The following is a 13188-nucleotide window of genomic DNA, read 5'->3' as shown; positions in this document are numbered from 1 at the left end:
TCACGTCTCTTGCGCGGCAGGATGTTGGACTCATGAAAAATAATCACGTTGTTTGTATTCACCAAAACTGATTTACTGAAGTCAAAACAAGGACGGAATTGGCGTTAGTACGAGCGGCGCTTGCTGTGATGCGGGAGCGACCAGCCGGCAGAGGGTTCCGCAGCCTTCCTCGAACAGTTATGTTCACGATTTCTGATTTACTTAACGTATACTGCGTGAGGGGGGCTGTGATTGGATGATGACAGGTATCGCACCCCTCTACGCACACCTTGGCAATATAATCGCCATTGGCTAGTAAATTTTTTTGTTTACTCGCCAGACTGATATACTATTTTACACACACACACACACACACACACTTAGCTATCTAAATGGGGACATTACATAGACTTCTATTGTTTTTATATACAGATAGTTATACACTTTTTAACCTAAACCCACCCCTACCCCTAACAGAAAACTTTCTGCATTTTAAAATTATAAAATGAAAAAAAAACTTTGTTTACTTTATTTTTATAACAGTTTTACAAATGAGGACATCCACAAATTGAGGTTTTTGCCGATTTTGTCAGGTTTTGCTCACTTTTGGGTACAAATTTGTCCCCAAAATATGGTTAAGTAGGTACACACAAACACACACACACGGGTCGTGTTACTCTCTACACTGCACTCAACCTGAGGGATTCCTACACTTTCAGTCTTTGAGGAGACATGAAAAACAGCGCATACCGCAGGACCGGTATAACGAAAAAATATTAGTGGTTTTGAAACCGTGAAATTTTCAAATCGCGGTATACTGTGAAACCGGTAATCGGCCCATGCCTATCTGTGAGCGGCAAAAGTATGTTAATCTCTAGGATTAGCTGTTAATTTGAAGGTGAAATTAGAGTCCATCTGTTCAGAGGTGTTTTTAATCAGTGAGATGACTATCAGGTGTCAGTGTGTGCCCTGTTTTATTTAAAGAACTTCATAGGAGGAAACCCACCAACATCACAGAGTTTTCTGTACGAAGGAATGGGCTAAAATTCCTACAAGCCGTTGTGCAGGACTGATCAGCAGTTATAAGAAACGTTACTTGCAGTTATTGCTGCAAAAGGGGGTCACACCAGATACTGAAAGCAAAGATTCACATACTTTTGCCACAAATATTTAACACCTGATCATTTTTCTCGATAAATAAATGACAAAGTATATATTTTTGTCTCCTTTGTTTGATTGTATTCTCTTTGTCTACTTTCAGGATTTGTGTGAAAATCTAATTATGTATTGGGTCATTTTATGCAGAAATATAGAAAATTCTAAAGGGTTCACAAACTTTCAAGCAGCACTGTATGTGTGTGTACAAATATAAAAGCATCTGTATTTGACTGTAATTTGGGTTGCCAAAAATATGTGCTCATAAACACATTCAGTGACTAAACTGATAAAGCCACTTCAGTTTTTTATTGTTTTCTTAATGATAAAATAGGACATTGCGGTGCACGTTAGATGCACAACAGAACAGAAGCAGTGGAGCGTGTAACACAAGGACAGAGTTGGTGTGAAATAACTTCCATTCCTAATGGGAAGTTCTTGGTCTTTCATTGAGGGAGCACCAAAAGGTCATTAGGGTGGTGTCAATCTGTGACAAACCATAAAAATTAACTCACTTCACAGAAGTTCACCACAGAGAAATTTTACAATCTTTCCCTTGAACGTGGGAATGCGCCCCTTCTTGCTGAATGCAGCATTATGTGAAATAGCTGGCAAATTTTTGACAGTGTTTCTGTTCATGTGCTACATGCTGAATAAACCAGTGTGGATGTGATTGCTGTAAGGCCTCAGCTGTTGACTCAGAGGAGAAGCCCCTTGCCCCTTTTGGCAGAGTGGGGGATTGAGAGGCTGCTTGTGTGAGGTGGCCCAGAGACATGGACAGATTGCGATTGTAAGCACAGATTGAGGGATGGCTAGGCGTCGTGTCATGCACTGTGAAAGCCTCTTGAGTTGTCACACGTTTTTTTCTTTCTTTTTTTGATGATATCATTCCTGCTTTCTGAGATTAGACATTCACAGATCTGGAAATGAATGGTAACCTAAGGAACATGAATGAGTATTTATAAGTGATTTGGTATGCTGGTTTAGACTGTTGAATAATTTTCCCTTTTGTATAACGAATCTTTTTTTATATAATAAATTGCTGTTCTAAATTGAGTGAACTTAATATCCATTTCACGATTCTTAGGATGAAGTCTTAAGGCTTCTTTTTGTAATGTAGGACAAGAATACCATGACGTTTTTCCTCTGAGAGAGTGCCCCCCTAAGGCAGCACCATAATCTTATTAGTCTTTCAAGCATTGACAAAAATAATTTTATAAAGAATTATGGAAATTAGACAAATACAGTATGACGAAAATAGCAACACTCAGTTGTAAAGCATTTATTTAAACATATTTGCTGAGATTTCAGTTGACAGCACTTAATTCACATTAGCTCCAACAGGAAGTCATCTGTTCCATGGCTTGACTACACAAAATGCAGGCTGTCAGGTAATAAAACATTGCTTGCACTAGCAGTGTAAGTAATCCAGTATCAGAGATGATGCTAAGCCTTTCCACATCACATACTACCTGCCAGAGAGCCGGACAGCTTTGGTAGAGATGTAATATTTTATTTTAATGGAAGTTGCTTGAAGTGTGTGATGTGTCCTAAGGTCAGAAGTCACCTGGAATAAAATTGGAACACATACAGTGTAAAAAAAATTCACTTTTTCACCACTTTGTATGGTGTTGTGTTCAGCATATTGTGCTGCTGAAATGAAATAACTGAACATAAGCATCTGACGACCCTTCTGTGACTCCTACATAATGAAGCTCAGAGGTAAACATTCATATAAGTCTGAGAAAAGCACTATGGGTTGTTTAAGGTGTGTCCTTCTAATACCTTAATCATCCCCTTACGCTCCTCTAGTAATGCTGTCTACAATCTGGCCTCCAGTTACAATCTGTGACATCACTCCTTTCCATCTATGGCCATTGCTTCCTCACCTGTTCTTGTTTCATTCATGGTTAAGATTATTTTTATCACTCCATGGTGGCTTTTCTTCCTAAGTTCCCAGATGATTAAGCATGAGTTGAATTGAGTGTTTATAAATGTTATTCCCACCAAACAGGGATGATCATATTGGGCTGCCTATTTTGTCTAAGCCTGTTGCTCTTTTTTTTTTTTTTTTCCGAACTGGGTTAGTGTTAAAGGAATAGTTCAAAAAGTCATCGTGTTCCAAACCTGTATTACTTTCTTCTCTCAAACAAGAGGAGGCTTCTTCAGAAGTATAATGAAATTAGTTTAAATGACTACTACACTGCACTATATTTCATATTCTGAAGCTGTGTTATACCTTTGTGTAACGAACTTTGTCATTAAATCTTGATTTACCAAATTTAAGTAGTTTAAGTCATTATTTTTAAACAAAATGTTCACTCCAGTGAATCAAACTCAAGAATAAATGTAAGTTTTGACACAATTGTCATTTATGGGTGAACTATCTCTTTACATCTGGTGATAGATTATATTTAATGACCAGAGATGGTAGACAGCAAATCGTTTTTTTTTTCCTAATACATTCAAATCTCAAGAAAATGACAAGAAAAAAATAAACTTTAACTAACTAAATAAGCATAACAAAAAAGATAACCTTTCCTTTTTCTCTTTTTTTTTTTTTTTTAGCCGAGCAAACTGTGTTAAAGGGATAGTTCAAAAAGTCATCGTGTTCCAAACCTGTATTACTTTCTTCTCTCAAACAAGAGGAGGCTTCTTCAGAAGTATAATGAAATTAGTTTAAATGACTACTACACTGCACTATATTTCATATTCTGAAGCTGTGTTATACCTTTGTGTAACGAACAGTCATTAAATCTTGATTTACCAAATTGAAGTAGTTTAAGTCATTATTTTTTAACAAAATGTTCACTCCAGTGAATCAAACTCAAGAATAAATGTAAGTTTTGACACAATTGTCATTTATGGGTGAACTATGTCTTTACATCTGGTGATAGATTATATTTAATGACCAGAGATGGTAGACAGCAAATCGTTTTTTTTTTCCTAATACATTCAAATCTCAAGAAAATGACAAGAAAAAAATAAACTTTAACTAACTAAATAAGCATAACAAAAAAGATAACCTTTCAATACATCTCCATGTACAAATAAAATATTACCTTCCTTAACTAGTGTCTACAAAGTTTATACAAGAGGAGTCATCATGGTTTTCTAAGTCGTAAAAACTTTCCAAATTGTCAAAAAAATGTTGAGTTTTAAAATATGTAATCTTTTCTCTAGAAGACAAAAAGGTCATCCCATTCATCGCATTATTACAGTTGTTAATGCATCAGGATATGTGCATATTTTATCTGACAACTGTACTTTTTCTCTTTTTTTTTTTTTTTTAGCCGAGCAAACTGTGTTAAAGGGATAGTTCAAAAAGTCATCGTGTTCCAAACCTGTATTACTTTCTTCTCTCAAACAAGAGGAGGCTTCTTCAGAAGTATAATGAAATTAGTTTAAATGACTACTACACTGCACTATATTTCATATTCTGAAGCTGTGTTATACCTTTGTGTAACGAACTTTGTCATTAAATCTTGATTTACCAAATTTAAGTAGTTTAAGTCATTATTTTTAAACAAAATGTTCACTCCAGTGAATCAAACTCAAGAATAAATGTAAGTTTTGACACAATTGTCATTTATGGGTGAACTATCTCTTTACATCTGGTGATAGATTATATTTAATGACCAGAGATGGTAGACAGCAAATCGTTTTTTTTTTCTAATACATTCAAATCTCAAGAAAATGACAAGAAAAAAATAAACTTTAACTAACTAAATAAGCATAACAAAAAAGATAACCTTTCAATACATCTCCATGTACAAATAAAATATTACCTTCCTTAACTAGTGTCTACAAAGTTTATACAAGAGGAGTCATCATGGTTTTCTAAGTCGTAAAAACTTTCCAAATTGTCAAAAAAATGTTGAGTTTTAAAATATGTAATCTTTTCTCTAGAAGACAAAAAGGTCATCCCATTCATCGCATTATTACAGTTGTTAATGCATCAGGATATGTGCATATTTTATCTGACAACTGTAATTCAATGCTAATCAGTGTTAGGATCAATTGTATAATGGAATAAAAGCAAATAAAAGACCTTCAAAACAGATGATCTATGAAGATAGTGCTGTTGATGAGTGAGTGGTCTGTCCCGTCATGTGCTCCGGTACTCCAGGTTAAATGTTTTCCATTGTGCTTGCGTTTCCAGTGTTCTTCCGTCAGTGGTTAACTAAACTGCTTACTCTGACTGTTCAATAAGACTTATGTATTGGCAGTATACTAGGGACTCATTTATTAATGACTGACATTGTAACCCCATCCTTGTTATCAGCAGAGCTGTCAAATCTGATTTATGAGCTTCATAATTAACATGTTGATAGATTTCTGTCACAGTTAAAGAGTAATAAATGGTTACATTATTGAAAGTAATGAACATATAGAAGTACTTTATATATGCTTGAGTGATTGTGAAATGATACTTTTAGCTGTTAAAATTCACAGTGATGACCTTGGAGACACCAGTTGAAGTTGCTTAACAATTCATGGTTATGTGAGCAGGGTGTACTAATTATCTTTGGCTTGTAAATGTCACATTTGGCATGGCCTCAAAGTCTGAGCTGCAGATGCCGCTGCCTTTGAAGTTGGCCTTCATTTTATCACTGGTAGGAACATCAGCCCGTATAAATAAAATTACTTTAACAGTTCTTTATACTGGTTACCACTGGTTCCTCCGAGTTAAGAGCAAAAGAATGCAGGAGCCATAATGGGCCCTTGCTGAACCTTAGAATGAACAATTCCACATGCAGCCACCAATCTTTGTAATTTTCATTAGTTGGACAGTTGCAGTTGTTGGATTCATCACATCTCACCTCATGAAAGTCTTGGCACAGAATGCCAACCGTGCAGTATGTTTAATGAGGTCATGTGCTGGAGCTTGATTTGTGCGCTTTTGTTCATTTGTTTCTTCTTCCTTACCGAGCTTCATTAAAATCCCATCCTGCATGTGTCCAGCTGAAGAACAAGTTCATGAAGAAGCTGCCCAGAGATGCTGAAGCTTCCAATGTCCTCGTTGGAGAAGTGGACTTCCTGGACACTCCTTTTGTGGCCTTTGTCAGGCTGCAGCAGGCTGTCATGTTAGGGGCACTGACTGAAGTGCCTGTGCCCACCAGGTATGCCCTGCTTTCATCCCACAGGGCCAGCAAGGAAAGTAAACATAGTGGCAGAGAGGTGTTCTGGTCAAAAATAGGCTTTTATTAAACCAATAGAAAATATGTGTGTTTAACTTTAGGTGTGCTAATAGTTTGTATCGTCTTCTCCAGGTTTCTGTTCATTCTTCTTGGACCCAAAGGCAAAGCCAAGTCATACCATGAAATTGGTAGAGCAATCGCTACCCTGATGTCTGATGAGGTAGGTAAATGCTAATTTTAGCTAATTGTCTGTCCTATATCACTTCAAAATTTTGATTCGTTCACACAGCAGAACCAGTGTTATTTTAGTTGTATTTATTTATTTTTTATATTTCCGTTTAGCTTTGATTTTATTTCTGTTAGCACTTGTAGCATTTTCAAACGTTTCATTTCATTTCATTTTTTTTTTGTTTTTTTTTAGTTTTTCATTTAGTATTTATATTTTATTTTAGCTTTATTTTAATTAATGAAAACTTTTTTTCGTTTTAGTTTTAGCTAACAATATCAACACTGAACAGAACTGACTCTCTTCATTTCAGGACACATTTTGAGAGATTGGTACACAGGTGGTAGACGATACTTATGGCTATCACCATAATAAAGAATGGGCTTGTCTTTAGTTATTCAATCCTAAAAGCAGTATTCAAGCCGCTCCTGTCTGAACAGGCCAATTCGATCAGGTCAATTCAATAGTCACACCTAACTGTAAATGCAGTTATGTTCTTTTATGATTTTATACAATAAAAAAAAAGGTTTGTGCTTGGATTAGTCATATGTGGAGAGAGTTGGCCAGTAATCACCGTACTCTTATCAAGGTCTTCCATGAAATTGCGTACAAAGCCAAGGACAGACAAGATCTCCTCGCTGGCATTGACGAGTTCTTGGATGAGGTCATTGTCCTTCCTCCTGGAGAATGGGACCCTGCCATTAGGATAGAGCCTCCAAAATCCCTGCCATCCTCAGATAAAAGGTAATGATGTAGAGAGCCCATATCAGCCTGTCACTCTTTCTTTTGCTGAAGCCCCACTCATATCCCACATCAAAGTCTGTCAGTGTTTCCGTTTTGAAATGACTCAAACAATGGTGAGATAGCTTTTCTGAGCCTGTCCCTTTTTGTCAGATATATAGTTTGTCAGTTGTTTAAAGGGTTAAAGTAATTTCAATGCAAGTGGTACAAATCAAATCTTATTGTTACAAATGACAGTAGAAAGTCAGTAAAATGGGTATACAGGTCCTTTTTCATTTTAGTAGCCAAACTCTTTAAGCCATATACAGTGTATTACATAATGTATGTCACACATGGTCTGGAAGTCGTTTCAAAGGACAGTTGGCCAGGCCATCCATTCATTCATTCAGTTTGGAGGAGCAGAGCAGCAGTTAATTAGATGAAGTACGTCACCTCTCTTTGGCTTCAGGTGAAGTGACAGCAGGCTGCCTCCTCATCTTGCCATGTCAGTCTGTACCAGCCCATATTAGCCATAAAGCAGAGAAGTGTGCCCGCAGCAGTCAGTCACCCCAGCATAGCACACAGTGTACACAACACACTACACACAGTAGACCTCATGCATTCATTCATGGGTTGTTGAATATAAACAACAGACTGAACTGGTTCAGCTATCTGTCTGTCTGTCTGTCTGTCTATCTAAAGTCTGTCATGTATTGCTTTTGTTTTATCTATTTTTAAATCTTTTTTCTATCTATCCATATCTATCTATCTGTTTGTCTGTCTATCTTATCATTTTATTTATCAGTCCACCATTTTATCTATCGTTAAGTCGTTTTATCTCTCTGTCTGTCTTTTTATCTGTTGTTTTATCATTTTATCTATTGTTTGATCATTTTATCTGATTGTCTATTATCATATAGTTCTATCCATCGTTCCTAGTTTTTTTTCTTAATGATTATATACCATATGAATGATTGAATGAGTAACATATTAATATATTATGTGAGCTACAGTACCAGTGTATGAGCTTGCAGGGATTTTTTATTGATTGATTGATTTATTTTGTCATCTATCTTTCTCTGTTCTTTCTTTCCTCCCTTATAACGGTAATTTTAGGGCATTAATAACATCAAGTGTCTTGTTCATTTGTTGGTTATCTTGTCCAGAAAGAACATGTATGCTGGAGGGGACAGCACACAGATGAATGGAGACACCCCTCACAGCGGTGGACATGGGGGCGGGGGGCACGCAGTAGGCGATGAGCTGAAGAAGACGGGGAAGTGAGTTAATGTTTGTATAAATTCTTCTGGAGGAACAGATTATGCTGAACCTCTGAACATCATGATTTAGTTCAGATGAAGGTTTGTTTGACTCTTCAAAATGACTAGAATTATCTTAATATTAGACAAACATTGAAGTCAGCATGTGCTCTGTTTACGGAGTACTGACTGTTATCATTAGATTAGATTTTTTTTACTAGTACAGTGCAGTCCCACTGTTGGTTTTAGAAACACCTTGACCTTTGGTCTGTGTATGTGTAGTATTTTGCACTAAATAGATGTTACCAATTAATAATACCAGTAAACCATGCTACTGTTTAAAATATTACTTTTAAATATTTCTAATAAATTAATAATAGTTAATAAAATTAAAATTAATTTATTTTTTTTAGTATTTGGTATATCCCTCTTTTGCTTTCATTACTGGCTCAGAAATAGTATATAATAATATTTCTTGTTCATTGTTCATCATAATATTTAATTTTCAAAATCCTACCATTTTTGTGATTATTGCATGTTTATTTATTTTAATGTTATTATTAGGTTAAAATTATAAATGGAATACCAGATTTTAAGTTTCATTTGAATAGAGAGGAAGGCAGATTAAGATACCATGTAAAAATTTAATGAAAATTACTATAACAATTATGTCATATGTTTTGTTCTTCAGGTTTTGTGGAGGCCTTATTCTTGATGTCAAAAGAAAAGCCCCCTTTTTCTTCAGTGATTTCTATGATGCACTACACATCCAGTCTTTGTCTGCCATTCTTTTCATCTACCTGGGAACAGTAACCAATGCCATCACATTCGGAGGATTGCTGGGCGACGCCACAGAGAACATGCAGGTGAAGATAAAGCTGCAAATCATGAGAAACTTCATGAGTTCACGGATGTGCCATGTGCTCACTGTGCCCGAATCTTTCTAAATAAGTATCAGTCAAACCTTGCCAGGGATTATAGTGCAATTCAATTTTGTCAATCTTTAACTGACACACACTGGGAGCAGTTTCTTCTCTGCCCACCTTTTGAAATGTTACCTCTAGTTTAAAGGTCATGTTAGTAATTTAAAGTTGTTTTAGCTCAGGAAAGCCCTTCAGTATTTGTCAGTTAGCAAAGTGTAATTTAGAGGGATCTTCTATTACGATTTATTTATGTATACATTATAACATTTATAACATTAAATGAGGGAATTCATTAAGATGAGGTCTATAGTGACTGTTCTGAGTAGTACAAAGTAGATCGGACTCTCCTTACTGATTCCATTTACATCAAATGGGATGTCCGGACCATTTTAGCCACCAACTATTGTTTGTTATTTTACTTAACAAAAAGTCTAAATCCTTAATAAAGGTGTACCAAGCAGCATAACAAGATATTTAATTTTAGTCACTGTATTTGATGAAGGTCAAAAGACAGATAAAGTGGTAAATAGTATACCACATTCACAGACATTCCCATCCGGATGGGATTAGATTTCTCAGAGGTTGCCTGAGTTATTTTTACTAAGATTGTGTGAGGAAAACACACACGTTATTGATTCAGACGGGATTTAAATTGCGAAGCAAGACTGTAACATGAAGTCACTTGTCTCTTCAGTGGGAGTTCACTACAACAGTTTTCATAAGCACTATGGGATTAGTTTTCCAAACAGTGTTTGGATTTCAGTTATTAACAGTGCACGCCTGTGATTTCATGTATTGATTTGGACTGGACTAGTTAATAATGAGGGTGGGAGTCTGTTGTCTGGATATTGGCATTATGGAAGGCCATGTGCAACACTTAATTAAATTTATGGGTAATAAAATCTATTTTTTGAAAATGATATACATCATTAAGGGAAGTAATTCATTAGGTTTCAATTCTGAGCCATTTCTGCGAGTGAGGTCTTTAGATTACATTTCTCAGAGTACCGTGGATTTAGCTGAAAAACTACAGTTAATTTGCTTTGTAATTTTTTACAGAGGTTGTGTGAGAAAAGCACAGATTTGCATGAGATAAAACAAGGTGAACAAGGAAAACTAGTCTCGTATGAACAGGGCTTTAAACACACTTTAACAGACTTTCTTTCCAGGGAACGTGATTGTGACTGAGCCTCAGTTGGGTTTTTCCCTAACCCTTTGGCTCTTTTTCATTGTGAGTCGTGTGAAGGGTGTGCTGGAGAGCTTTCTGGGTACAGCGGTGTCTGGAGCCATCTTCTGTCTCTTGGCTGGGCAGCCTCTGATCATCCTCAGCAGTACGGGGCCAGTGCTGGTGTTTGAAAGGCTGCTCTTTAACTTCAGCAGGTGCGTCATTGTCTTTGTTCAGAATGTGTCATCACAAACTAACTACTGCATATACTGACTATTTAGCAGTTAACTGAAACTTAGATTCTGTAAATAAAGCTTACTGAAGTGTTCAGTACATACTGATTTCCAGCGCTGGTCATAGATACACCATTCAAACGTTATGGGTCAGTACAATAATTTTGTTTGTTTAAGAAATGAGTACTTGTATTCACGAAGGATGCATTAAATTTATCAAACGTCACAGTAAGGACTACCATATTACTAAATAATTATTTTAAATAAATGCTTTTGATCTTTCTATTCATCAGAGTATCCTGAAAAATATCTATTACAGTTTCCACAAAAAATATTAAGCATCACAACTTTTTTAACATTGACAATAATAAGATGTTTCTTGAGCACCAAATCAGCATATTAGAATGATTTTTGAAGGATCATGTGACACTGAAGACTGGGAAAATGGCTGCTGAAAATTCAGCTTTGCCGTCACAGGAATGAATTACATTTGAAAATATATCAAAATAGAAAACAAGTTATTTTAAATTGTAATAAAATTTCGCAATATTACTGTTTTCACTATATTTTTGATTAAATAAATGCAGACTTGGTGAGCATAAGAGACTTCTTTCAAAAACACTAAAAATTTACCCCACCCATACTTTTGAATGGTAGTATGCTTTTTATTGCTGTATGATTTGAAAATTGGAGGGACATGAGTTCATTTTCTGTTCATACTGTCCTCCACAGGGATCATGATTTTGACTACCTAGAGTTCCGTCTTTGGATCGGTCTGTGGTCGGCCTTCTTCTGTCTAGTCCTGGTGGCCACTGACGCCAGTTTCCTGGTGCAGTATTTCACCCGATTTACAGAAGAGGGCTTCTCCTCGCTCATCAGCTTCATCTTCATCTATGACGCCTTCAAGAAGATGCTGAAGTTGGCCCATTATTACCCGATCAACTCAGACTATAAAATGGATTACGTCACACAGTATGACTGCATGTGTATGGCACCCACTGATGGTAAGACCTGGTACATCTCTTTCTCTGATGTTTTCTTGTTTTGAAGTTTTAGATACTAAACCTTCATTCATTGCAGGTTTGTAAACTTACCTGAATTTTTACTTTCATTTTAAATTGTGAATGGCCTTCCTAAGTCTCTCCGACATGTCCACACCAGATGCAAGAAACGATGAGTGCTGCCCGAACAGGAAAAAAAGATTACTGATGCATATGTAGCATTACTTTGCTCAGTGAAGCAGATATGATGTAGCACAAAGTGACCTTTTTCCCCTTGCTTGGGATCCAAAATGTGCTACTTTGAGTTCAAGTGGAGTTACCATACTTTCATTCCTCTTCTTGACTACATGGTGTTTAAATTTCTCATATTCTTCAGTCTATTAACCTTTAGCAAAAGAGTTTTGAATCTCCCTGGGTCTCTCGCGAGAAGTGAATCACACTTGTTCTGTGTTGCAAGGCATGTGATTGGCTGTTAGCCACTGATGTCACACATTTATGTGCACACGCTCCACAAACTCAGGATCAAAGCCTGAGTTGACAAAGAAAGTTGATGATCAGCATCATGGCACCAACAAAGCCGGATTGGAGTGGTTTGGTTTTGTCAACTCGAAACTAATCCTGTAACTCTGAATTTGTTCAACTTACCATCATGGTACAGGCCCCAGGTCTAATGTTGCTTTTCGAGTTTACAAGTATAAAGGTGCTGTCACATTTACTGTTGTATGAAGAATTTTTACTGTCAAAATCCATTCGTTTTAATTGGAATCCACCCAATCAGGAATTTAACCAGGGCAAAATATTTCATTTTGCAGGTTTCTGAAAGGTTCCAAGCTGGTCATGTGAATTCGCCATGCTGACCAACAGAAAGCTGTTTGGTTTGAAAGTGACTTCTGTGTGAGCTGTGCTTCATGCATCGCCACACAGAAATTTCGCTAATGTGATGCCACCTTAAAGGGGTGGTCACATGCAGTTTATGTTCCACTGACTTTTTCATATGCATGCAAATTGATGAACTCTGCCTTGTGAATTCATATCACGTAAAGACGTGACTAACAGAAGATTGAAAACTTTAAATCTGCAGGATTGTGCAGTAAAGTGGAGTAGACTGAATATATTTATATTTTGAATGTTACATGTTGAATTTTAATGTAATTTGTTAAAAAAAAAAAAGATGCTGCAGAGTGTGACATATTACAACCGTTGCAATGTCTGTAGAAAATTTTGCTCGCTCAAAGTCTATTGTGACAGCGGCTTCAGTCAAGTCAATTTATTAGCAACTTAAGTGTAACTTGAGTTTCCATCTCTGACGCTATAAAAAGAAGACTGCAAGAACAGGAATGGATACAGTCTACAGTCATCCGCTTTTTTTTTTTTTTTTTCATGCAG

At 36.3% G+C, this 13188-nt stretch overlaps 1 protein-coding gene across 10 annotated transcripts in view; it reads left to right on the top strand.

The window, feature by feature from the left end:
• LOC107747688 (electrogenic sodium bicarbonate cotransporter 1-like) overlaps positions 1-13188 on the top strand; it is a 70295-nt gene that overhangs the window by 41517 nt on the left and 15590 nt on the right. For all 10 annotated transcript variants that reach the window (XM_016562287.1, XM_016562286.1, XM_016562284.1 and 7 more), the window contains 7 exons: positions 6100-6257; positions 6408-6495; positions 7091-7245; positions 8388-8501; positions 9172-9346; positions 10650-10783; positions 11534-11805. In XM_016562287.1, the coding sequence (XP_016417773.1) occupies positions 6100-6257; positions 6408-6495; positions 7091-7245; positions 8388-8501; positions 9172-9346; positions 10650-10783; positions 11534-11805 (1096 nt within the window). The remainder of the gene's footprint in view (positions 1-6099; positions 6258-6407; positions 6496-7090; positions 7246-8387; positions 8502-9171; positions 9347-10649; positions 10784-11533; positions 11806-13188) is intronic.

This window comes from Sinocyclocheilus rhinocerous, unplaced genomic scaffold (genome assembly GCF_001515625.1).
Source record: "Sinocyclocheilus rhinocerous isolate Xijiao unplaced genomic scaffold, SAMN03320098_v1.1 scaffold2846, whole genome shotgun sequence".
Lineage (NCBI taxonomy): Eukaryota > Metazoa > Chordata > Actinopteri > Cypriniformes > Cyprinidae > Sinocyclocheilus > Sinocyclocheilus rhinocerous.
Note: the sequence above shows the minus strand (reverse complement) of the source record. Positions and strands in the feature narration are given on the sequence as shown.